Raw genomic sequence first — 23,408 nt, 5'->3', positions numbered from 1 at the left:
GAAAAGGGAATATGATTGTTATTGGTGGATTCATGACCTTAGGCTTCCATCACATTAATTTCTTTTAAACTACATTCGTTGTGTGTTTTTGGTTATTCATATTCTTGGTTTAATTTTAAGTTGAAGTTTTAATTACTTTTCATAATCAATTAGTAAATCAGTCGTTTCCTAGTTAAGTTAAGTTTCACATAATCAACTGGTTGAATTGGTATTAGAAGCAATCCTTGTGGGATCGACCTCATATTTGCATATATTTCTACAATTGATTCGTGCACTTGCGAGTTTAATTTGGTTTAAATTAATCTATTATTTAGGTTAGTTTAAATACATATCAATCATCTATTGGAGATAGGAAGAAAGGAAAAACTGGCATAAATGGTTAAAAAATAATTAAATTTTTTTTATATCAAATACAAATTCAACGTCGCATAAATAATAATAAATCAAGAACTAGTCTTGTTCACTCGCAATTTGAATCCTAAAGATGTTACAGAAAGAACGCAGTTCAACTCCACCCTACTTGGTTTGTCTGATCACTTGCATTGCAAACTTTTGACCGTCTTTGATGACAAATCAAATGCAATGGTGCAGTCCATGGTGGAAGACTTCTTCTTCTTCATTATAAACATAAGTTCAACCTTTCCAGTCAACGTAGCCGCACTGTTGAGAATCAACACCTCGCTGCTCAATTCACTGCCAAGATTGGAACTGCTCAGTGCACTTGAACTCAAGCTCACCTCGACGTCAACCTTTTTGGTGGAAAGCATTCCAGCCTTGCTCTTTGGAATAGAAACTTGCCCGACAGTAGCGCCTTGGTACAAAAACGTGACAATGCCAGCATCATACTTGTATGGACCAAAATTTGTGTTCTTGACTCTGATTTGGGTTGTGAATTTAGTGTCGAATGAAGATGTTGCCGGGATGGAGTTGAGGTCTTGGACATTGATGTTGCCTAGTCTGACCTTCGGGGTTTTAACTTTCATGACAGTGAGACTCATCGTGGTTATGACAATGATCTGAAACACAATAAAAATACCAATATAAATGGCCAACTTGATTCTTTTCTGGCGTTTCACCTCATCAGCGGATTGCAAAGATTCCTCATCATTTCTTTTCCAAGCCATGTTAATTTCTTATTCTTTTCTGATATGAAAGTGGAGACAATGTTAGTTATCCGCTACTTTTGCTAGTTTCTTTTGTGGGATGAAAGCTTGGAAGTGGAGGGAGTTTGTGGAAATGATGGAAGAGCAGTGTGTTATATATAGAGGGTTAATGTTGTGTGGTACAAGCTTCTAGGAAATGCTCAAATAGTGTATCCAAAACGCGCGTATAGGGTAGGCTTTTTGACGTTCTGGATCAATCTAGACGGCTGTATGTAGGAAGAAGTCTTTTGTGTCACATAGCATACAAAGAAATGGATATAAAATACAAAATAACACATGAGGTGCCTTTCTCTGTAAGACTTGTAGAGATCCAAATGTTTGTGTTCTAGGCAAAGTTTATATTAAAATGTTCCCTGTACATCAGTATTATGAGTCATGTGCTTTCTATTATAATAATCATATCAATCACATGTGAAACAAAATATTAGCTTGAATGTTAATTTAAGTTTCTTAAGCCTTGTTTTTTCTGGATTAGTTTGAAAATATCTTTCAGTCTAATATTATAATCTGAGAACCCATTCTACTTTTTCCATAAGAAATAGAAAAAAGGAAAATGTTTTTCGCCCTCAATTTTCTCCTCTGCACTCATCTATTTTTTTTTTTTCCTGCTACTGTATTTCTACATTTTTTTTAGTCTTACGATTGAATAAATTAAAGAAAAATAAACAAATAATTAAAAAGGGCAAAAAGAGAAATTGAGAGTGAAAATCACCCTAGAAATTAATAGCCTTCTTGTCCAAGTTTATAAATATTAAAGTGTACTAATAGATGCTTCCATTGATATTTTGAATGTCGATGTCAAGACAGCTGAAAGAAAAAGTAACAATATAAGATGATCTAAAGTGTATATTAGATGCTTCGCCAAAGTCGTCGATCATCTAGAAGACAATAAGTTCACCTTTGGCTTTGGACGCGTTTGGCGCGTCTGCAATCAAATTCTTCCCTTGAAACTCACTTTACAGGAAGCTCATTCCCCCCTACACAACTTATTGAAAATAGTCCAAACTCCAAACGCTATATATAGTGCATGACTCTTCCGTCATTTCCACAAACTCCCTTCACTTCCAAGTTTCATCCCTGAAAACATACACCTCAAACAATCACAAGAACATGGCCGAAAAGAACCAACAGGTTTATCCTTTAGCACCAGCAAATGGTTACACAAAAAGTGATGCAGAGTCTTTGGAATCCGCTGATGAGCTGAAACGTAAGAAGAGAATCAAGTTAGCCATTTACATTGGTATTTTCATTGTGTTTCAGATCATGGTCATAACGGCGATGAGTCTCACTGTCATGAAAGTTAAGACCCCGAAAGTCAGACTAGGCAACATCAACGTCCAAGAGCTCAACTCTGCCTCAACAACACCTTCATTCGACACGAAATTCTCAACCCAAATCAAAGTCAAGAACACAAATTTTGGTCCATATAGGTTTGATGCAGCCATTGTCACGTTTTTGTTCCAAGGTGCGACTGTCGGGCAAGTTTCTATTCCAAAGAGCAAGGCTGGAATGCTTTCCACCAAAAAAATTGACGTCGAGGTGAGCTTGAGTTCAAGTGCATTGAGCAGTTCCAATCTTGGTAGTGAATTGAACAGTGGGGTGTTGACTCTCAACAGCACGGCTAAGTTGACAGGAAAGGTTGAACTTATGTTGGTAATGAAGAAGAAAAAATCTTCCACCATGGATTGTACCATTGCATTTGATTTGTCATCAAAGACTCTCAAAAGTTTGCAGTGCAAGTGATCAGACTTGCGAGATCAACATTAATTCTTGATTTATTATTTTTTCATTTTTTTTTTCACTCTTTGTGAGTTTAGTGTATTTTCTGCAGAAACACAATATTATTGCTGTACTTGTTTTCCAAATAGGCTTTTTTTTATTAGCACCACATATAATGTTGAATACACTCCATTTTAAAATTTAATATTAAATGACTTATATATTGTGCATTGACAGTTTTGACCTTATAATGACACACTCCGACAGAGATCAGGGCATACTGGCCGTCACGTGGAAGTGACATAACCATGTGCACAGTGCGGAAGCTAATAAATAATAATAAAAGTACGAATAAATAAAAACCAGCTATACACAAAGTAATAACATACATGTGCAAGCGTAAGTGTGAGAAACAAAGTTCAGAGCACGGAAGACCTAATGCAGTCCGGGCGAAACAACACTAAATAAACACACCCAAAGGTGGTCCTACACTGGTGATAATCTGTCAGATAAGCCGGGAAAATCCTCTAGGGAGCCACCAAAAGCGCTAGCCGAACTAGAACCTGGAGGGACGCAAAACAGAAAGCGTGAGTGGGCAAAAACAAAGCTTTTCAAAAACCATTTTATAAACAAAGTTCTAACCCCTCGCCGTAAAACCTGTATACTTCCCAGAAAAATAGAATATAAACATATATATAATAACCATGCTCAGAAATATGCCATGCCAAATGCCTCGAAATAAAATACAAGTACTCAGGTAATGCCAAACAATGCCATGTAATCTGTCAGCCGGAGTCACCTAACGTGACCTGTATGGCTAAATCTAGAGCTCAAATCTCCAACTCACTAACTATACCTGCACATGAGTCGGAACCACCTAAAGTACTCGCCCAATCTTCACGTGATCGTAGCACTTAAGCGTACTTATTATACATCCAGTCCTGTCGTACAAACCACTTTAGGTGGTTCCGACTCGTGTGCAGGTATAGTTAGTGAGTTGGAGATTTGAGCTCTAGATTCAGCCGTACAAGTCACGTTAGGTGACTCCGGCTGACAGATTACATGGCATTGTTTGGCATTACCTGAGTACTTGCATTTTATTTCGAGGCATTTGGCATGACATATTTCCGAGCATGGTTATTATATATATGTTTATATTCTATTTTTCTGAGAAGTATACAGGTTTTACGGCGAGGGGTTAGAACTTTGTTTATAAAATGGTTTTTGAAAAGCTTTGTTTTTGCCCACTCACGCTTTCTGTTTTGCGTCCCTCCAGGTTCTAGTTCGGCTAGCGCTTTTGGTGGCTCCCTAGAGGATTTTCCCGGCTTATTTGACAGATTATCACCAGTGTAGGACCACCTTTGGGTGTGTTTATTTAGTGTTGTTTCGCCCGGACTGCATTAGGTCTTCCGTGCTCTGAACTTTGTTTCTTACACTTACGCTTTCACATGTATGTTATTACTTTGTGTATAGCTGGTTTTTATTTATTCGTACTTTTATTATTATTTATTAGCTTTCGCACTGTGCACATGGTTACGTCACTTCCACGTGACGGCCAGCATGCCCTGATCTCGGTCGAGGTGTGTCATATAAGGTTTTTTAAAAAAATTAAAAAAATACTAAATGCACCCCAAATGACTTTTAACATGTATATCACAAGATTATTTATCTTCTTCAACTCTATAAACCACTCTCACTCTCCATTGTAGAACAAAAAGCCTAACCAATGAAACTACAAACCCATTGATTGAGAAAAATTAATTTTGATGAGTAGAACATGAAATCGACGTTTTGGAAGTTTCACCTTATTCAAAATGCACCGTCATAAATGGTGAAGTTTAAACTTCATTGGTCTCAGATTACAGTCATTGCCTTCTTTCGCATAGAAACTTCTGCCGTTTCACTTTTGTAAGGTTCCCCAAACATGCAGCTTCTACTTTCCTCTATTTGAACCTCTCTAGCAGTAAGAAAATCCTGGTATGACATGAATGATTTTGTATCAACAGTACATAGCACAGAGAAAAAAAAAAGTCATTGTGAAGAGTACAGGGATGTGTATGGAGAAAATGTGGGGTGTATATATAGAAATGTAAGGTGTATGTTGAGATTGTGGGGTGTGAGGGTATTATGGAAAAGTATGTGGGGATATATTAAGAAAAAATTTAATTGAAAAAGCAAATGTGGGGTGTATCAAGTATATAGGGTGCATTCAACAATATGTGAAGTGTTAATATAACAAGCCTTTTAAATATGATGCCCTATTTTTTTTTTTTTCTTGTCTTTATTTTGTTTAAACTTACTACATTTTAGGCATATATATATTCAACGATTCCATAAGCCAGTAAGATTACAATTTAATCTACTATCATATATATGTGTGCCATACGTCTTAGGAGACACATCATTTGGGCTTGCCGCACACCCCTTCTATTATTGGGTTTTAGCCCGATTCGCTATTATTTTATTTATTTTGTTAATTCGGTCTTTTCTTTCGGACTAGGCTTCCTTATTTATTTTAGTTCAAGTAACTTATAATAAATATAAGGCCCAAACCAATTAATCAAATATAAAATGAAAAAAAATTTCTATAAATAATTCATATTAAATTAAAACTTCACCAATTTTACATAGTTAGAAACCATTCTAATTCAACCTTATAGGAATATCCACAAATCGAATAGTAACATTTAGCAATGAGTTTCAGCTACCTAGATTAGTTAGAATATGTTTGAATTCATATAACACATATTTAGAACCTTAGTTACGGTTACAATGCAATTTGGTTCATCTGTCTACTATATTCCGATCATATATTTTAGAAAATGTGACATTTGTCAAATGCTAAGCATGAATATGATTGCGATGATGTATCTCATATACATTGCTTTGGCCAAAGATTGCTTCTAGAGATAGATCGTCAATGGGCTACTGGAATATCAACCTTCATGATTACCTAGAAGGTGACAGATTACTTTTTGTGCATTCACGTATCTCTATGTTGATACATATGATCTCGAACCTCACACTAAAGGGCTCCACTATTGTTTCAGAGCTTCGAGGCGAGACCGAGATTAGATACATTAACACAAGATAACCAATGAAGCCTCATGTCTAAGTACTAGTTGCGTCCATAACTCAAAAGTGTGGAATGATTGACAAGTAGGAAATCTTCCATTCGTACACTTTTATGGTTGGTTAATATTCAATGAACTCGATCTCATAGACGATCACCTTTATACCTATTCTAAGTCACTACATGCATTGTCCGAGACTTACTAATGAATACGACACAAATGGGCCTTTGTTGACACTACTACAAAAAACACTTTGCATGATGAAATAAGATCTGTTGCGCAAAGTAAGATTTCGTCGCTGAAAACCTTGCGCGATGAAATTTTGGTCGCGCATGGTTCGTCACGCAAAGCTCGTGAAGATAGGGTTTGCGCAACGAAACGCGAAGGTACTTTGCGTGACGAAATATTTCGTTGCGCAAAGTTTTTGATTTTTGATTTTTGATTTAATTAAACTAATTTAATATTTTATGCGACGAAATATTTGGTAGTGCAATTTGCGCGACGAAAGTTTTTAGTTTTTATTTTTTTATTTAATTAAATTGACTTTTTTTTATTATTTCTATTATTTAATTTAATTATAGTAATTGTGACGAAATATTTGGTAGCGCAAAATTTTTTGAATTTTTACTTTTTAATTTAATTTAATTGTATGGCTTTTTTTTTAATTACTTTAATTTAAATTGACATATTCAAAATAAAATTACATATGAAAAATGTGATCAAATTATCCATAATATACGTATAAATTAACAAATTACAATAATAAAATCCTAATACAAGTCCATTGTGGTGGTGGTGGCAAGGGAAATGGTCCGATAGCATCATAATCCTCAACTTTCACCATCAAAGTCCCGACAGATTCCCTACAAAAAAAAAAAAAAAGGGTCAAATAATAAAAAAGTAACAACATAAAATAATACAAAAAAATGGGCATAACCTCCCCTAAAATCGGCATACCCCAAATCCGACCCCAAACTCCACCCCTCACCCTATACTCGACCCCAAACCCTACCCAAACCCAAAATTAACTCCAAAATCATATATTAATGTAAAAGAAGTTAAAATTTAGAGAGAATACCTTTTGGCAAGATTGAGAGTGAGTGAGAGATAGGGAGAGAGAGAGTAGAGAGTGAGAAGAGATAGTGAGAGAGTGAGTGAGAGAGAGAGAGAGAGAGAGAGAGAGAGAGAAAATATTGAGTGTGAGTGAGGGGGTCGGATTTGGGGAGAGGGAAAGAGAGGAGAGGTAAGAAAACTAGAGAGATATGTTGAGAAAACTGTGGAGGAGTTATTTTGATTTTAAAAACCATAGCACTTTGCGCGACGAATGATATGATTTTATGTAATGAAAAAATGGTTGTGCAAAGTCTTAAAAAAAAATTCTCGCACCCCATTTTTGCCCCCCACCCAAATTTTTAGGGTTTTGCACGACGAAACATTGGTCGTGCAAAGCTTTTTAAAAAAAATTCAAAATTAAATTTCCTGCATCCCATTTTCGGCACCGCCCAAATTTAACGATTTTGCACGACAAAATATTGGTTCGTTGCACAAAATTTATAGAAATAAATTTTATTAGACAATTTAAAATATAAAATTAAATAAATAGGGTTTATGTGATGAAATATTAGTATTCGTCACGCAAAGTTTTTAAAAAATAATAAAAAGAAAATAATTTTATTTTACAATTTAAAATATAAATAAATTAAAATAAATAAGGTTTAGGTGATCAAATGTGTATTCATCGCGCAAAGAAAATAAAAAAAAATAGGTTAACAATATAAAATATAATAAATAAAAAATAAGTAAATAAGGTTTAGGCGATGAAATATTGATATTCATTGTGCAAAAGTTTTTACAAAATAATAAAACCTTATGAAAATAACTATATTTTAAAATTTATAATATAAAAATAAATAAAAATGAAAATAAATTGGGTTTAGGTGACGAAACATTTGGTTTCGTCGCACAAAGATTTAAAAAAATAATTTTTTTTTATTTTTGTAAAGACTTTGCGGGACGAAGTTTAAAGTTTCGTCGCACAAAGTGACTTTGCGTAACGATGTGTGTTTCATTGCCCATGGGTTTTTTTATTTTATTTTTTATTTTATTTTATTTTATTTTTTATGTTCGATAGTCCTTTCATCATCCAATGGCTAGGAAGATAATTTTAGACTTAAGATCCATAGGCTACGTATATCAGGATTGGAACATCTTTACATCTAGTCCCTACTACTTAAGTTATTCCTTGGACTTATTCTAATCAATAATGAAGCTTCCTAGTCTACTATTAGGTCCCATGCTCGGCGGATGTTCTCACTTGCCCTTTGTCGTCGATGACTCGACATTAGGTTGCCTTGAATAACCAATTATGTGTTACCACGTCAACTGCTTTTCGGGCATACTCCAATAATCTCCCACTTGCACAAAAGGTAGTTGAGCGCATGACAATTCGTACTATTACGAATTTCGTCCCAGTTATATGCATTAATCACTCATTGAGTAAAGGTGTCCACTACGTTTTTTTCGATTATCGCCTCTAAGAATGTTTTTGCTCATATCTCTCTTGGATATGAATTAGAAGCTGATAAGAATTACTCCATGAAACCTATAAGGTCTTATGGCTTGAGCTATTGCCCCATCAAACCCGCAGTTAAGGGAATCTTGATACTCTTGATTGGATTAGAGCTTCAAATTAAACTTTTGAATTCTGTAGTCTCCTTACAACTTTACTTGACACTTCTAAAATACTTTCAAGTTGCACTCTCACTATGTCAAAATTTTTGAATCCACTCGATGAATTTAATGGCATGATACAAACAATGTGCATCACCCAAGCTCCCACTTCTCAAACACTTCAAGTATATCACATTGATTAATTAATACAAACATTAATTTGTCAATAATTAAATCATTAGATTGAATGAATCTTGTTTATCCCTTCTAGAAAAAAAAATTAAATAATAAACAATGGACTAGTAATAATGTAGTTTAGATTTGCCTTTAACGAGAATCGAACCTAAGATCCTAGCCTTGGCTTGTGCCTTTGGCTTTCAACTTTTAAGTACTGGCTTTAGCTTTCTTTTTGGGCTTTGATTTAGACGATTCTCCCATGGCGAGCAACTCTTTGCTCCCTTTATCTCTCTTGATATCTTTGCAAGCGATGGACATCATCTGGACCAGTTCTTGTGTCGTACACGAGATGTCATTCGTATGGTAGTTTAAAAGAACCGGCTGAATGAGTCCGGTACAGATTGCATGTATGATGTTATGTTGAAGACCAGGATGAAGATCAACCCCAAGCCTCTTTATGTCATCGATCAAATGGAACATCTTGATTCCATGAGCTTGTATATCACCTCCTTCAACACAACGAGCTCAATATGAACTCCCTAACAACATCAAAGCAGGCCGTGCGGATATCTTCTCCGAACAACTTCCCAAGTTGATCGATGATAACTTTGGCAGCTTTCATTTGTCAATCTATATTCGAAGTTCGAGACTCAAGTTTGCTAGCATATAGCATTGCGATGTCTCATTAGCCTCCAACAAAGTCTTCCTTTCACGCCTTTTCTGTTGAGTGGCGTTATCAGATAACTTCTTAGTAGGAGGGTCCACATACATATGGAATGCTAACTTCTCAACAGTTAAGACATAGCGAAGATTGCGGAGCCAATTTGAAAGTTTGGGCCAGTTAGCTTGTTTTCTTTGAGGTTTTTGAGAAAGTTTGTCATTGCTACAAAATAAACATACAAACAAATTTTAATTAGTTTTAGTGGTTTAAATAATCACCAATCAAATTTTGATCTTAAAAATGAGATTGGGTCCTATAACATTTTTCGAGATTGGCCCCTTAGTAATGTAATTCTGGTGACAGGATCAGAGGCTTGTGATAAGAGGTCTAAATACCACATCTACAGCTAATACTCGACTAATAATTCACCACAAGAGATTTTAAACTCCTTTGCCATATTTTGCAAATACCGATGTTTAGCCTGTGAAATTGTTTACTTATCGTATGTGCAACTAATAGTCACAACTTTGGTTAGTTCTTTACCCACCAAATAGTGCCTTATTTGAATTAGTATCCTTAAATATTCTCCAAGCAATCATAGTAGTCATATTTAAAGTATTCATCAACACAAATTTAAAACAAAAACAAGGTTGGGGAAACGTATCCCTTGGCTGAAATTGACATGATCGTGGGCTTCTAAAATTTTGACCCAATCCCGGGTCACGAAGATTGGTTCAGCTAGTTATGAGTGCTGTTGATTTATTTTAATTTCCTGAAAGAAACCCTGAATGTAAAATAAATACAAAGAAACCAAATCATCATACAGTGGTTAGTCAGGAGGCCGTGCCTTTTGTGTGTTGTACTTTTATGCGCAAGTGGAAGCGAATTCTAACAAAATACTAAATATCAACGTCATAGACGAATGCTAAAACAAACAATCTCAAAATAACAACACAAGATATTAACGTGGTTCGGCATAAAAGCCTATGTCCATGGACAAAGAATGGCAATGAATTTCACTAAGTAAACGGTGATACAAAAGAATGCTTAAACTCTCACAATTCAAATCCCACAAATTACAAATCCAAAACCAACGAGTAGAGAACCCAAACCAAATTGAGTAGATTCTCCCATAATTGGTTGCTATCGGTTGTCGTTGGTTGCATTGGAATTGGAATCTGCATCTGCTTGGCCATTGGTTTCCTTCTTGGAAAGTTCACGTTGTTACCACCATGGTTTGACAAGGGTGTTGAAAAATTAATTTATTATGGTTTTTATTAGTTTACTTGGAGGATATGGATTAGGATTCCTTGCCCATTAAGTTTAGGATTTCTTGCTATATATAGGATTCTTTGTATTTTATTATGAACAACTCAGTCAAGATGTAGACTCTTTAGTTCATGTAGCCTTCTTGGCAGCTGTAGTTCTTTGTTTTTAATAATAAAGTTTTATATTCCATTTGTTCCTTTTATACTTTGATTTTCAACTTTTCTCTGTTCCTTCATGAACCGAACTTCAACGAGCCAAACATGAGCCGAACCTGGCCAAGCTCAAACTATTTCAAGCTAATTTACGGCCCTAGTTGTGTGGTTATATTCCCTACCTTAACGCACATGGATTATTTTTATTTATTTTTTTAATTTTTTGACAAACAATAGGATAATCTACATTAAATTCATCTAAACTATGAGAATGGGGAGTTTGAACCCAAGAGATAATAAGTTGAAGAGGAAATCCGTATCCACAATGACAGTTCACCACTTGCAACTTCGATAGATTTTTAAATTGTGGCTTGTAAGTTTACATCTTTGTATTCGCATCTATTAGCTTCATAATTTATATTAATCCCTCTGCTCTAAAGGACCGAAACTTTCAGTCTTCAAGAGTTTTGAAATTCTTGCTGATGATGGTTCATAAGCAAGAAGAGGAAACCTTATTGGACAACATAATCAGTCAAATTAAGAAAATATAAAGGGTGATTTTGTGAAAAATCAATAAAAAGTTACAATATTAATAATAGATCAACAATAATTATGTTAATTATAAATAGGTCAATCATGTATAGTGATACTTAAATGCATTTAAATTTGACCCAATCCAGTGTCTGTTTCTTGATTTTGTTTTTTACATTTGGATTTAGACACTGAGTTGCAGTGTCCATTTATTGGTTTTGTTTTTTCCATCACTCACACACAGAGTTCTAAAAATCCCCTCCTAGGTGGTGGCACTAGGCAGCTGGTCACTGCTCCGATTAATGTCTAGGCGTTTGAAAATTAAGAAAGGGTGCCTAGACCGCCTAGGCACCCACCTAGCCCGCCCAGACCCGCCTAGACACCTGCCTAGGTTGCAACTCACTTAGATAAAAAATAGATAACTTTCCTTTTGCATTTTATTGTTTCCAATAAATTGTAAGAGACTTATTGAACACTTAAATAAACACACATTATATGTTTGCTCCCTATGTTTTCATTATGTTCCAATACTTCATAATATATATGTCATTCTATTTTCTAATTTATGATGAAATTATATATATTTTAAGTATAAACAGACACTTATTTACACGAAATACAATAGATTTACTTAAATCCGCCTACTCCGCCTAGGCGCTAGGCCCTATCCTGCCGCCCTACTAGCATCTAGCGCCTTTTGGAACCTTGCTCACATGTCTCTTACATGTTCCTTTGTACATTTGGATTCAGACACTGCAATGCAATGTCCATTTCCTGGTTCTATTTTTTCCATCACTCACACGTCTTCTACACTTCACACCTCATGCGACTCATGATTTTACATTTAGTTTTAGACACTGTAATGCAATGTCTGTTTCCTAGCTCTGTTTTTTACATTTATATACATACACTGTAATGCAATCTTCGTTTCCTGGTTCTGTTTTTTACATTTGCATTAGAACACTACAATGTAATGTTCGTTTCCAGGTTCCTTTTTTTTTTTTTTTTTTTTTTTTTACTTGAGTAGACTCCTTTATGTAAACGTAGGGTGTGAGAGAGCGATAGAATATACATATTCTAACTATTTATTGGATTCAAATCCTCTCAAGATCTGTTCCATAGGAATAGAAATCCAACAGCCAAATACTCCTCCCCCGCCTCTTTTCCCCTTCAACTCCTATTTCTCACTCGCGCCCCCACACCCCATCATTGTTAAAAAAAAAAACTCCAAATTCAATTTGCAGGTCATCTGTGCTCTAAGTCAGATTTATTTTTTCACTATCCCTTACTGTTTTAGATTTATTTGTCATCTCTTTCTTCTTGTTCATATTTGAGATTTCTCTCACTCTAATTCTTCCATAGTTATGAAAAAGATCTCTGTAACCGAAAGACATTGGTTTGCACGACCCCTCTCTTTGTTGTTTCATTAACATCGGCTGAGATTTTAAGGTCAAGGGACTTGCAACTGAGGGATGTGGTGGTGATGGGCTGATTTTGGAGAGGGTAAGGTGAGGGAATCGCAATTGGTGTTTATGGGTTTGGGTGGGTTGTGGCAGTGTTGGGGCTGATTTTGAGGTGGGGTTGAATTTAATTTGGAATTTGAGGAGTTGGTGGTTCAAGGTTGAGAGCTTCGAAGTGAGGGAAAAAGAGAAGAGTTGAGGGAAAAAGAGGTAGGATAAGAGATTTTGGCTGTTGGATTTGATCCATTGGCTCGAAGGATCTCCAAAAATTGATCCGGAGATGATCTAAATCCATATTTATAATAGCTTAAGCCCATATAACATTTAGAGAGAGAGAAAGAGACAGTAAATGATAGAATAGTCAAATTCTAACTATTTATAACGACTCAAAGCCTATGTGGCATTCATCATTGACCTATGCCTAATTAATAAAAATATATCATTAATTAAGTTCAAAACAAAAATATGTCATTGATATATGGCTTAATAGTAAAGTTTTTATTGACCTTTGGCTAAATTACCTATATATAAATTTTGATAATACTATAAATAATTTGATTAGTGAAGGGTTATTATCATAGAGTAATGGTTCACAATCTCACCTGCCATTTGGGAGATGTGGTGTATGCCACGGATAGAATCGAATTGATGATTAAAACTTTGCACGACCAATAATCTTCCGTCACGTAAAACTTTACGCAACCAATCTTTTCATCACACAAAATCCTAAAAATTTGGGTGGGCGCCAAAAATGCGATGCGGGAATTTTTTTAAGACTTTATGTGACCAATCTTTTGTCGCACAAAATTGTATTATTTGTCACACAAAGTGATATAGTTTTTAAAACCAAAATAACTCCACAAATTTCTCAATGTCTCGCTCTATTCTCTTACCTCAACTTTCTCTTTCCCTCTCCCCAAATCTGACCCTCTCTCTCACACTCACTCCTCTCACTCACACTCAATCTCTCCTCTCTCTCTCTCTCTCTCTCTCTCTCTCCCTCCATCCTCTCTTTCACTATCTCCTTTCACTGTCACACACTCTCTCCTCCTCCCTATCTCTCATTCACTCTCAATCTTGCCAAAAGGTATTTTCTCCCTAAAATTTAATTTTTTTTCATTAATGTGTTTTTGGAGCTAATTTTGGATTTAAGGTGGGGTTTGGGGTCGGGTATAGGGTGAGGGGAGAGTTTGGGGTATGCCAATTTTAGGGGAGATTATGCCAGTTTTTTGGTATTATTTTGTGTTGTTTTCTTGGTTATTTGCCCATTTTTTTCTCGTAGGGAATCGTCGGGATTTTGACGGAGAAAGTTGAGAATTAGGATGCTATCAGACCAGATCCCCTGCTGCCACCACCACTATAATATACTTGCGTTAGGATTTTATTATTGTACTTCATTAATTTATATGTACATTTTAAATATAACTTATATTATGAATAATTTGATCAATAATTTTCATATGTAATTTTATTTTGAATGTGCCAATTTAAATTAAAGCAATTGAAAAATAAAGTCAAATTACATTAAAAAAAAAAGTAAAAACTCAAAAAATCTTGCGCTACCAAATATTTCGTCATGCAAACGATTACTATAATTAAATTAAAATAAGAGAAATAATAAAACAATTTTCGTCATGCAAAATATTAAATTAATATAATTAAATAAAATACAAAAAACAAAAACAAAAACTTTGCGCGACGAAGATTAATTTTGACCATGCAACCCTATCTTCACAAGCTTTGTGTGACGAACCATTAGCGACAAAAATTTCGTTGTGCAAGGTTTTGAGTGACGAATTCATACTTTGCACAACAAATCTTAGTTCGTCGCGCAAAGTGTTTTTTGTAGTAGTAACAACTTTGTATTTGCATCTATGAGCTTCATAATTTATATAAATCCTTCTGCTCTAAAGGACCGAAACTTTCAGTCTTCAAGAGTTTTGAACTTCTTGCTTATGATGGTTCACAAGCAATAATTGAAGAGGAAACCTTATTGGACAACAGAATCAGTCAAATTAAGAAAATATAAATTTTGATAATACTATAAACAATATGATTTGTGAAGGGTGATTATTATAGAGTAATGGTTCACAATCTCACCTGCCATTTGGGAGATGTGGTGTATGCCAACGGATAGAATCGAAGCTTCTGTTGATGATTCATATGCTAAAAGTTCTCTCAAAACTCATCCATCATCTAGAAGTCAAAAGTAAGTTTTCACATTTGGCCTTGGTCGCGTTTGGCGTCAGCAATAAAATTCTTACCCCAACTCGCGATTTCCTGGAAATACATTCCCTCTCTTAACTCATTCAAAATAGGCCAAACTTCAAACAGTATATATAGCACGCTACTCTTCCAATATTTCCACAAACAACTCCCTCCACTATCAAGTTTAATCCAAGAAAACCGAACCCACGAAACAAAAGCAGGGAAAGTTTCCTCCCCATTTCATACCAGAAAACAAAAGAAACATGGCTGAGAAAACCAACCAGGCCTATCCCTTGGCACCGGCAAATGGTTACCAGAGAAGTGATGCAGAGTCTTTGCAATCAGCCGATGAGCTCAAACGCAAGAAGAGAATCAAGTTGGCCATTTATGTCAGTATTTTCATTGTGTTTCAGATCATTGTCATAACTGTGATCAGTCTCACTGTCATGAAAGTTAAGACCCCTAAGGTCAGACTAGGCAACATCAACATCCAAGAACTCAACTCCGTCCCAGCATCACCTTCATTCGACACAAAATTCACAACCCAAATCAAGGTGAAAAACACAAACTGGGGTCCTTACAAGTTCGATGCAAGCACTGTCACGTTTTTGTACCAAGGCGCGGCTGTTGGTCAAGTAGTTATTCCAAAGAGCAAGGCTGGAATGCTTTCCACTAAAAAAATGAATGTCGAGGTGAGCTTGAGTTCGAGTGCATTAAGCGGTACCAATCTTGGCAGTGAATTGAGCAGCGGGGTGTTGACTCTCAACAGTGCAGCTAAGGTGACTGGAAAGGTTGAACTGATGCTTATAATGAAGAAGAAGAAGTCTTCCACCATGGACTGCACCATTGCATTTGATCTGTCAGCCAAGACGCTCAAAAGTTTGCAATGCAAGTGAAAACAGATTAGCTACTTGGCATTAGAGTTAGTACTAGTACACTACATCTTTGGGAGTGATCAAGACTAGTTATTGGATTTTTTAATTCGTTGATCTTTATATTTCCTACATACGTATATTTGTTGTTCATAATGCTACTTTTGATTTTTGAATCGTTGTCATTTGTTTTACTAAGGCTGAATTTTATCAGTAACAGAGCCAAAATTTTAATTCCTCATGTGGAGCGTAAAAAAATAAACTAAATATAGTTAAATTATGAAATTCCAATTGGGACAAAGCCTCCACTACTTTTCTAAGTGGAGGTTTTACTACGCTCCGGTTCTATAATTTGCCACTCCAAAATTAATCGGACAAACCCTGCACTATTTTTCCAAGTGAGCGCAGCTGCACAGCCTGCACTGACTAGGCATGCATTAGCTCTGCCCGCGATTTTTACCAAACTATTTCCGATCGACTAGGACTTTAATTATGAAATACAATTACAATTTCACAAAAACAACAACAAAGTCTTTTCCCATTAAGTGGGGTCGGCTATATGAATCCTAGAACACCATTGCGTTCGGTTCTATGTCATGTCCTCCGTTAGATCCAAGTACTCTAAGTCTTTTCTTAGAGTCTCTTCCAAAGTTTTCCTAGGTTTTTCTCTACCCCTTTGGCCCTAAACCTCTGTCCCTTAGTCACATCTTCCAACCAGAGCATCAGTAGGCCTACTTTGCACATGTCCAAACCACCGTAACCGATTTTCTCTCATATTTCCTTCAATTTCGGCCACTCCTACTTTACCTCGGATATCCTCATTTCTAATCTTATCCTTTCTCGTGCGCCCACACATCTAAAGAGGCATCCTCATCTCTGCTACACCCATTTTATGTACGTTTTAATGCTTCACCGCCCAACATTCCGTGCCATACAGCATCGCCGGCCTTATTGCCGTCCTAAAAGTTTTCCCTTAAGCTTCAGTGGCATACGGCAATCACACAACACGCCGGATGCACTCTTCCACTTCATCCATCCAGCTTGTATTCTATGGTTGAGGTTTCCATCTAATTCTCCGTTCTTTTGGAAGATAGATCCTAGGTAGCGAAAGTGGTCGCTCTTTGGCACTTCCTGATCTCCGATCCTCACCCCTAACTCATTTTGGCCTCCATTTGCACTAAACTTGTACTCCATATATTCTGTCTTTGATCGGCTTAGGCAAAGACCTTTAGATTCCAACACTTTTCTCCAAAGGTTAAGCTTTGCATTTACCCATTCCTGAGTTTCATCTATCAACACTATATTGTCTGCGAAAAGCATACACCAAGGGATATCATCTTGAATTTGTCCCGTTAACTCATCCATTACCAATGCAAAAATGTAAGGACTTAAGGATGAGCCTTGATGTAACCCTACAGTTATAGGGAAGCTTTCGGTTTGTCTTTCATGAGTTCTTACGACAGTCTTTGCTCCATCATACATATCCTTTATAGCTTGGATATATGCTATTCGTACTCCTTTCTTCTCTAAAATCCTTCAAAGAATGTCTCTTGAGAGCCTATCATACGCTTTTTCCAAATCTATAAAGGCCATGTGTAAATGCTTTTTCCTATCTCTATATCTTTCCATCAATCTTCTTAAGAGATATATGGCCTCCATGGTTGAGCACCTTGGCATGAACCCGAATTGGTTGTCCGAAACCCGTGTCTCTTGCCTCAATCTATGCTCAATGACTCTCTCCCAGAGCTTCATTGTATGACTCTTTAGCTTAATACCCCTATAGTTCATGCAATTTTGTACGTCGCCCTTATTCTTGTAGATAGGCACCAAAGTGCTCTTTCGCCACTCATTTGGCATCTTCTACGTTTTTAAAATCCTATTGAAAAGGTCTGTGAGCCATGCTATACCCGTCTCTTCCAAGACTTTCCACACTTCGATCGGTATATCATCTGGGCACACTGTTTTTCTATGCTTCGTCTTTTTCAAAGCTACAACCACTTCTTCCTTCCTGATTCGGAGTTAAAAGGAGTAGTTTCTACACTCTTCTGAGTTACTCAACTCCCCCAAAGAAGTACTCCTTTCATGTTTTTCATTGAAAAAATTATGAAAATAACCTTTCCATCTGTCTTTGACTGCGTTCTCTGTAGCAAGAATCTTTCCATCCTCATCCTTGATGCACCTCACTTGATTTAGGTCCCTTGTCTTCTTTTCCTTTGCTCTAGCTAGTTTATAGATATCCAATTCTCCTTCTTTAGTATCTAGTCGCTTATACATATCGTCATAAGTTGCTAGCTTAGCTTTTCTCACAGCTTTCTTCACCTCCTGCTTCGCTATTCTATACCTTTCACCATTTTCATAGCTATTCTATACCTTTCACAATTTCAATGGAAAAAAAAAAACTTCAAACTTTTTGTATCTTTAATATTAAGGGAACTTCTAAAGAGGCCACTTAAAACATAGCATTGATTCAACAAGGTTCTACAAATACAATGAGTGTTGCTATGCCCATTCACTTGTCTTGTTTTCTAACTCCGGTATCAAAGTGATACGGTTTTTAAAACTAAAATAACTCTTCCACAAATTTCTCATTGTCTCTCCTTATTCTCTTACCTCTCATTTCTCTTTCCCTCTCCCTAAATCCGAACATTACTCTCATACTCACTCCTCTCACTCACACTCAATCTCTCATCTCTCTCTCTCTATCTCTCTCTCACTCACTCACTCTCTCCTCTCTCTCTCTCTCTCTCTATCTCTCACTCACTCACTCTCTCCTCTCTCACTATCTCCTCTCACTGTCTCACACTCTCTCCTCCTCCCTATCTCTCATTCACTCTCAATCTTAAGTGAAGGTATTTTCTCCCTAAATTTTAATTTTTTTTTCATTAATGTGTTTTTGGAGTTAATTTTGGGTTTAGGGTGGGATTTGGGGTCAGGTACAGGGTGATGGGGAGTTCGGGGTCAGATTTGTGGTATGCCGATTTTAGGGGAGGTTATGCCAATTGTTTGGTATTATTTTATGTTGTTTTTTGGTTATTTGACCATGCTTTTTTTCTTGTAGGGAATCGTCGGGACTCTGACAGAGAAAGTTGAGAAGTTGAGAATTAGGATGCTATTGGACCATATCCACCCCCCCCCCCCCCAACCAAAAACACCACCACTACAATATACTTGCATTAGGATTTTATTATTGTACTTTATTAATTTATATGTACATTTTTTAATATAATATATATTATGGATAATTTGATCAATATTTTTCATATATAATTTTATTTTGAATGTATCAATTTAAATTAAAGCAATTAAAAAATAAAGTCATATAATTAAATTAAATTAAAAACAAGTAAAAACTCGAAAAATCTTGGGCTACCAAATATTTCGTCGTGCAAACAATTACTATAATTAAATTAAAATAAGAGAAATAATAAAACAATTTTCGTTGTGAAAAATATTAAATTAATTTAATTAAATAAAATATATAAAAAAAAAAACCAAAAACTTTGCGCGACAAATCATTAGCGATAAAAAATTCGTCACGCAAGGTTTTGAGCGACGAATTCATACTTTGCACGGCAAATCTTATTTCGTCGTGCAAAGTGTTTTTTTATAGTAGTGAGAGCTGTGTATTCACATCTATTATTAGGGGTGGTTCGGTATGGGATACCATACCGAAACTAGTATACCGAATCCCAAACCGAAATTTTTTGGGACGGGAATTTGAAGACCAATCCCAAACCAAATTTTCGGGAATCCCAAATTTTGGGAATCCCGAAATATTTTCGGGATTTTGGGACAAATCGGGAATCCCAAATTGAAATATGAAATTATGAATTGTTCTTCAAATATATAATTCAAGAACACATTTATGAACTAGGAATTTCATTTCATTCACACTACCATTTAATTGAACATTGGCATGCTTGACTCTTTTTATCATAGTCAAAATTCAAATTAATTAAACTCTTTTTGCAATCTGTTGAGAGACAAAAGAATCAAGTCTTCTGAAATCATCAGCCATGGCAGCAGCAATAATAAAATCCACATGAATATCAAACAGAACATGAAAAATATGCAAGGTGTAGGGCATTCTAGGTTGCTGAGCATGAATTAGAAACTACTAGCATCAATTATAAAAGAGTAATATATATATATATGTATAAATATATATAATAATTAATATTATATATTTTCGGTTTGGTATGGGATTCCCGAAATATCGAGAAGCCAATCCCGAATCCCATACCGAAATTTTGGGATTGGTTCGGGATAGCATCCCGAAAATTTCGGAAATTTCGGTTTGGGAAATTTTTGGTTTGGGATCGGGATTTTTTCGGTTCGGTTCGGGATTTTCGGGAATTTTTTCCACCCCTATCTATTATCTTCATAATTTATATTAATCCCTCTGCTTTAAAGGACCAAAACTCTCAATCTTCAAGAGTTTGAACTTCTTGCTTGTAATGGTTACGAGCAATAAATTGAAGAGGAACCTTATTAGACAACAGAATAAGTCAAAATTAAGAAAATATTAATTTTGATAATACTATTACCAATTTGATTAGTGACGGGTGATTATTATAAAGTAATGGTTCACAATCTCACCTGCCATTTGGGAGATGTGGTGTATGCCAACGGATAGAATCGAAGCTTCTGTTGATATACAATATGCTAAAAGTCCTCTCAAAACTCATCCATCATCTAGAAGTCAAAAATAAGTTTTCACATTCGGCTTTGGACGCGTTGGCGTTAGCAATAAAATTCTTGGCCCAAGTCGCGATTTCCTGGAAATACATTCCCCCTCTTAACTCATTGAAAATAGGCCAAACTCCAAACACCATATATAGCTCGCTACTCTTCCAATATTTCCACAAACAACTCCCTCCACTACCAAGTTTAATCCAAGAAAACCGAACCGACAAAACAAAAGCAGGGAAAGTTTCCTCCCCATTTCATACCAGAAAACAAAAGAAACATGGCTGAGAAAACCAACCAAGCCTATCCCTTGGCCACGGCAAATGGTTACCAGAGAAGTGATGCAGAGTCTTTGCAATCAGCCGATGAGCTCAAACGCAAGAAGAGAATCAAGTTGGCCATTTATGTCGGTGTTTTCATTGTGTTTCAGATCATTGTCATAACTGTGATCAGTCTCACTGTCATGAAAGTTAAGACCCCTAAGGTCAGGCTAGGCAACATTGACGTCCAAGAACTCAATTCCGTCCCGGCAACACCTTCATTCGACACAAAATTCACAACCCAAATCAAGGTGAAAAACACAAACTGGGGTCCTTACAAGTTTGATGCAAGCACTGTCACGTTTTTGTACCAAGGCGCAGCTGTTGGGCAAGTAGTTATTCCAAAGAGCAAGGCTGGAATGCTTTCCACCAAAAAAATGAATGTTGAGGTGAGCTTGAGTTCGAGTGCATTAAGCGGTTCCAATCTTGGCAGTGAATTGAGCAGCGGGGTGTTGACCCTCAACAGTGCGGCTAAGGTGACTGGAAAGGTTGAACTGATGCTTATAATGAAGAAGAAGAAGTCTTCCACCATGGACTGCACCATTGCATTTGATCTGTCAGCCAAGAAGCTCAAAAGTTTGCAATGCAAGTGAAAACAGAGTTGCTACTTGGCATTAGAGTTAGTACTAGTACTCTACATCTTTGCGAGTGATCAAGTCTAGTTATTGGATTTTTTAATTCGTTGATCTTTATATTTCCTCTATACGTATATTTATTGTTCATAATGGTATTTTGGTTTTCGAATTACTAGATGTTGTCATTTGTTTTACAGTGCCTGATTTTTATTAGTGACGGAGACAGAATTTTGCTTATATGGGGTGTAAAGAAAATCAACCAAAGTGTGTGTGTGTGTGTATTATTTTTATAAGAAGACCACCAAAATATAGTTAAATTATGAAATTACAATTGGGACAAATCCTGCACTACTTTTCTAAGTGGAGGTTTTACTAGGCTAACAGGTTGTATAATTTTCAATTTGCCACTCCAAATTATGGGACAAAGCTTGCACTATTTTTACAAGTGAGCGCAGCTGCCGGCACTAGGCAATGTAGGCATGCATTCCGTGATTTTACCAAACAATTTCCGATCGACTTAGACTTTAAATATGAAGTACGATTACAAATTCAATAAAAAAAAATCTTCGAACTTTCTATATCTTTAATATTAAGGGAACTTCTAAAGAGGCCACTTCAAACATAGCATTGATTCAACAAGGTTCTATAAATACAAAGAGTGTTGCTATGTCCATTTATTTGTCTTGATTTCTCTGTTTTAGTCGAAAATCATCTTGTTGAATTATGATTCTTTGTATTGCTCATTGGGAATATGTTACAATATATATGCCATGCTTCTAACTTATTATGGCAAGAATATAATAAGTACAGTTAAGATTTACAATTATATAAGGAAAAGTATGATAACGGAGAAAAATTTGGAGATACTATTTCAATTGTAGTAGTCCTCCTACGCAAATTGGACAAGCCTGTTCGGTCGAGTTTGAAACAGAGAAGCTCATGGCATGGCTTGTGAAGAGCCTTGGTGAGAAGGTCAGCGAGTTGATTAGCAGAGGAGATATAACAAACCCAATGACTACCCAAAGCTACTTTTTTACGAACAAAGTAGTAATCCTGTTCAATGTGGCATGTGGGCATGATGAACCAGATTGGCAACAAGGTAGGTGGCACTGACGTTGTCACAATGGGGAATTGGGAAGGACAACCGAACACCAAGTTCACCAAGAACAAAGAAAAATTTATGTCGTCTTAGCATGCATGAGCAAGTGTATATACTCGGATTCCACACTAGAACGAGAAATAGTCGGTTGTTTCCTTGCGAACACCATGAGATGAGATTGGATCCAAGATAGATAAGATAACAAATAGTGGAGCGTCGCGTATGCAGACAACTCATCCAATCAGCATCAGAATAAGCAAACATGGAAGCATAATAAGATTAGTGGCACACCGTGAGGCTGAAATCTAAACCCCCTTGACGTGCCGGAGAATCCGCATGGCAACGATCATATCAATGGTGTGAGCAGAGCTCATGTATTGAGCAACAATATTTCTGTCATGCTTCACGCTATGATGCATCCTTAAAGAATGAGTGTGTCACTAGTCTATTAATAGACAAACACCATAAGAATCTTAGTCTAGTCGTTCCGTAAGCGTCTAACCTAAATTACATGAATAGTAATGAACTAGCCAAATTTAACTAAAGGCAGATAATTTAACTTAAAGAAAGCACTAAAAATATTTTTGAGGTAAAATTAAAAATATTAAAACTGTCTTCAAGAATAATAAAATATTCAAAGTTTGTTAGAATAGTTGTTGATATTGCAGATGCTAAGTTAAACTGGCTAACCAAAACAATTTTTGGAGTTTATTTACTAGCTAAAGTAACAAAACTATAAGGAGTCTCTTGAAAATGTTTATGCTTAAGT

The 23,408-nt window shown here is 36.0% G+C and overlaps 4 protein-coding genes across 4 annotated transcripts; 3 read left to right on the top strand and 1 right to left on the bottom strand.

The window, feature by feature from the left end:
- Nucleotides 1-376: 376 nt before the first annotated feature.
- On the bottom strand, nt 377-1,242 carry LOC125479846. Its single transcript, XM_048589936.1, has one exon. It carries the CDS (start codon nt 1,122-1,124, stop codon nt 534-536), a length of 591 nt encoding a protein of 196 aa, XP_048445893.1. The 5' UTR covers nt 1,125-1,242; the 3' UTR covers nt 377-533.
- Nucleotides 1,243-2,202: 960 nt separating this feature from the next.
- Nucleotides 2,203-3,112, top strand: LOC125479795 (late embryogenesis abundant protein At1g64065-like). The gene has a single exon (XM_048589818.1). It carries the CDS (start codon nt 2,274-2,276, stop codon nt 2,904-2,906), a length of 633 nt encoding a protein of 210 aa, XP_048445775.1. The 5' UTR covers nt 2,203-2,273; the 3' UTR covers nt 2,907-3,112.
- Nucleotides 3,113-15,233: 12,121 nt separating this feature from the next.
- Nucleotides 15,234-16,134, top strand: LOC125479789. The gene has a single exon (XM_048589797.1). The coding sequence runs from the start codon at nt 15,348-15,350 to the stop codon at nt 15,978-15,980; it is 633 nt and encodes a 210-aa protein (XP_048445754.1). The 5' UTR covers nt 15,234-15,347; the 3' UTR covers nt 15,981-16,134.
- Nucleotides 16,135-20,818: 4,684 nt separating this feature from the next.
- Nucleotides 20,819-21,777, top strand: LOC125479579. Its single transcript, XM_048589074.1, has one exon. It carries the CDS (start codon nt 20,926-20,928, stop codon nt 21,556-21,558), a length of 633 nt encoding a protein of 210 aa, XP_048445031.1. The 5' UTR covers nt 20,819-20,925; the 3' UTR covers nt 21,559-21,777.
- The last annotated feature ends 1,631 nt before the right edge of the window (nt 21,778-23,408 follow it).

The sequence above is a fragment of a genome, unplaced genomic scaffold, assembly GCF_019419815.1.
Source record: "Pyrus x bretschneideri cultivar Hongxiangsu unplaced genomic scaffold, Pyrus_bretschneideri_v1 Contig3, whole genome shotgun sequence".
Classification (NCBI taxonomy): domain Eukaryota; kingdom Viridiplantae; phylum Streptophyta; class Magnoliopsida; order Rosales; family Rosaceae; genus Pyrus; species Pyrus x bretschneideri.
This window is presented reverse-complemented; position numbering and strand designations above follow the sequence as displayed.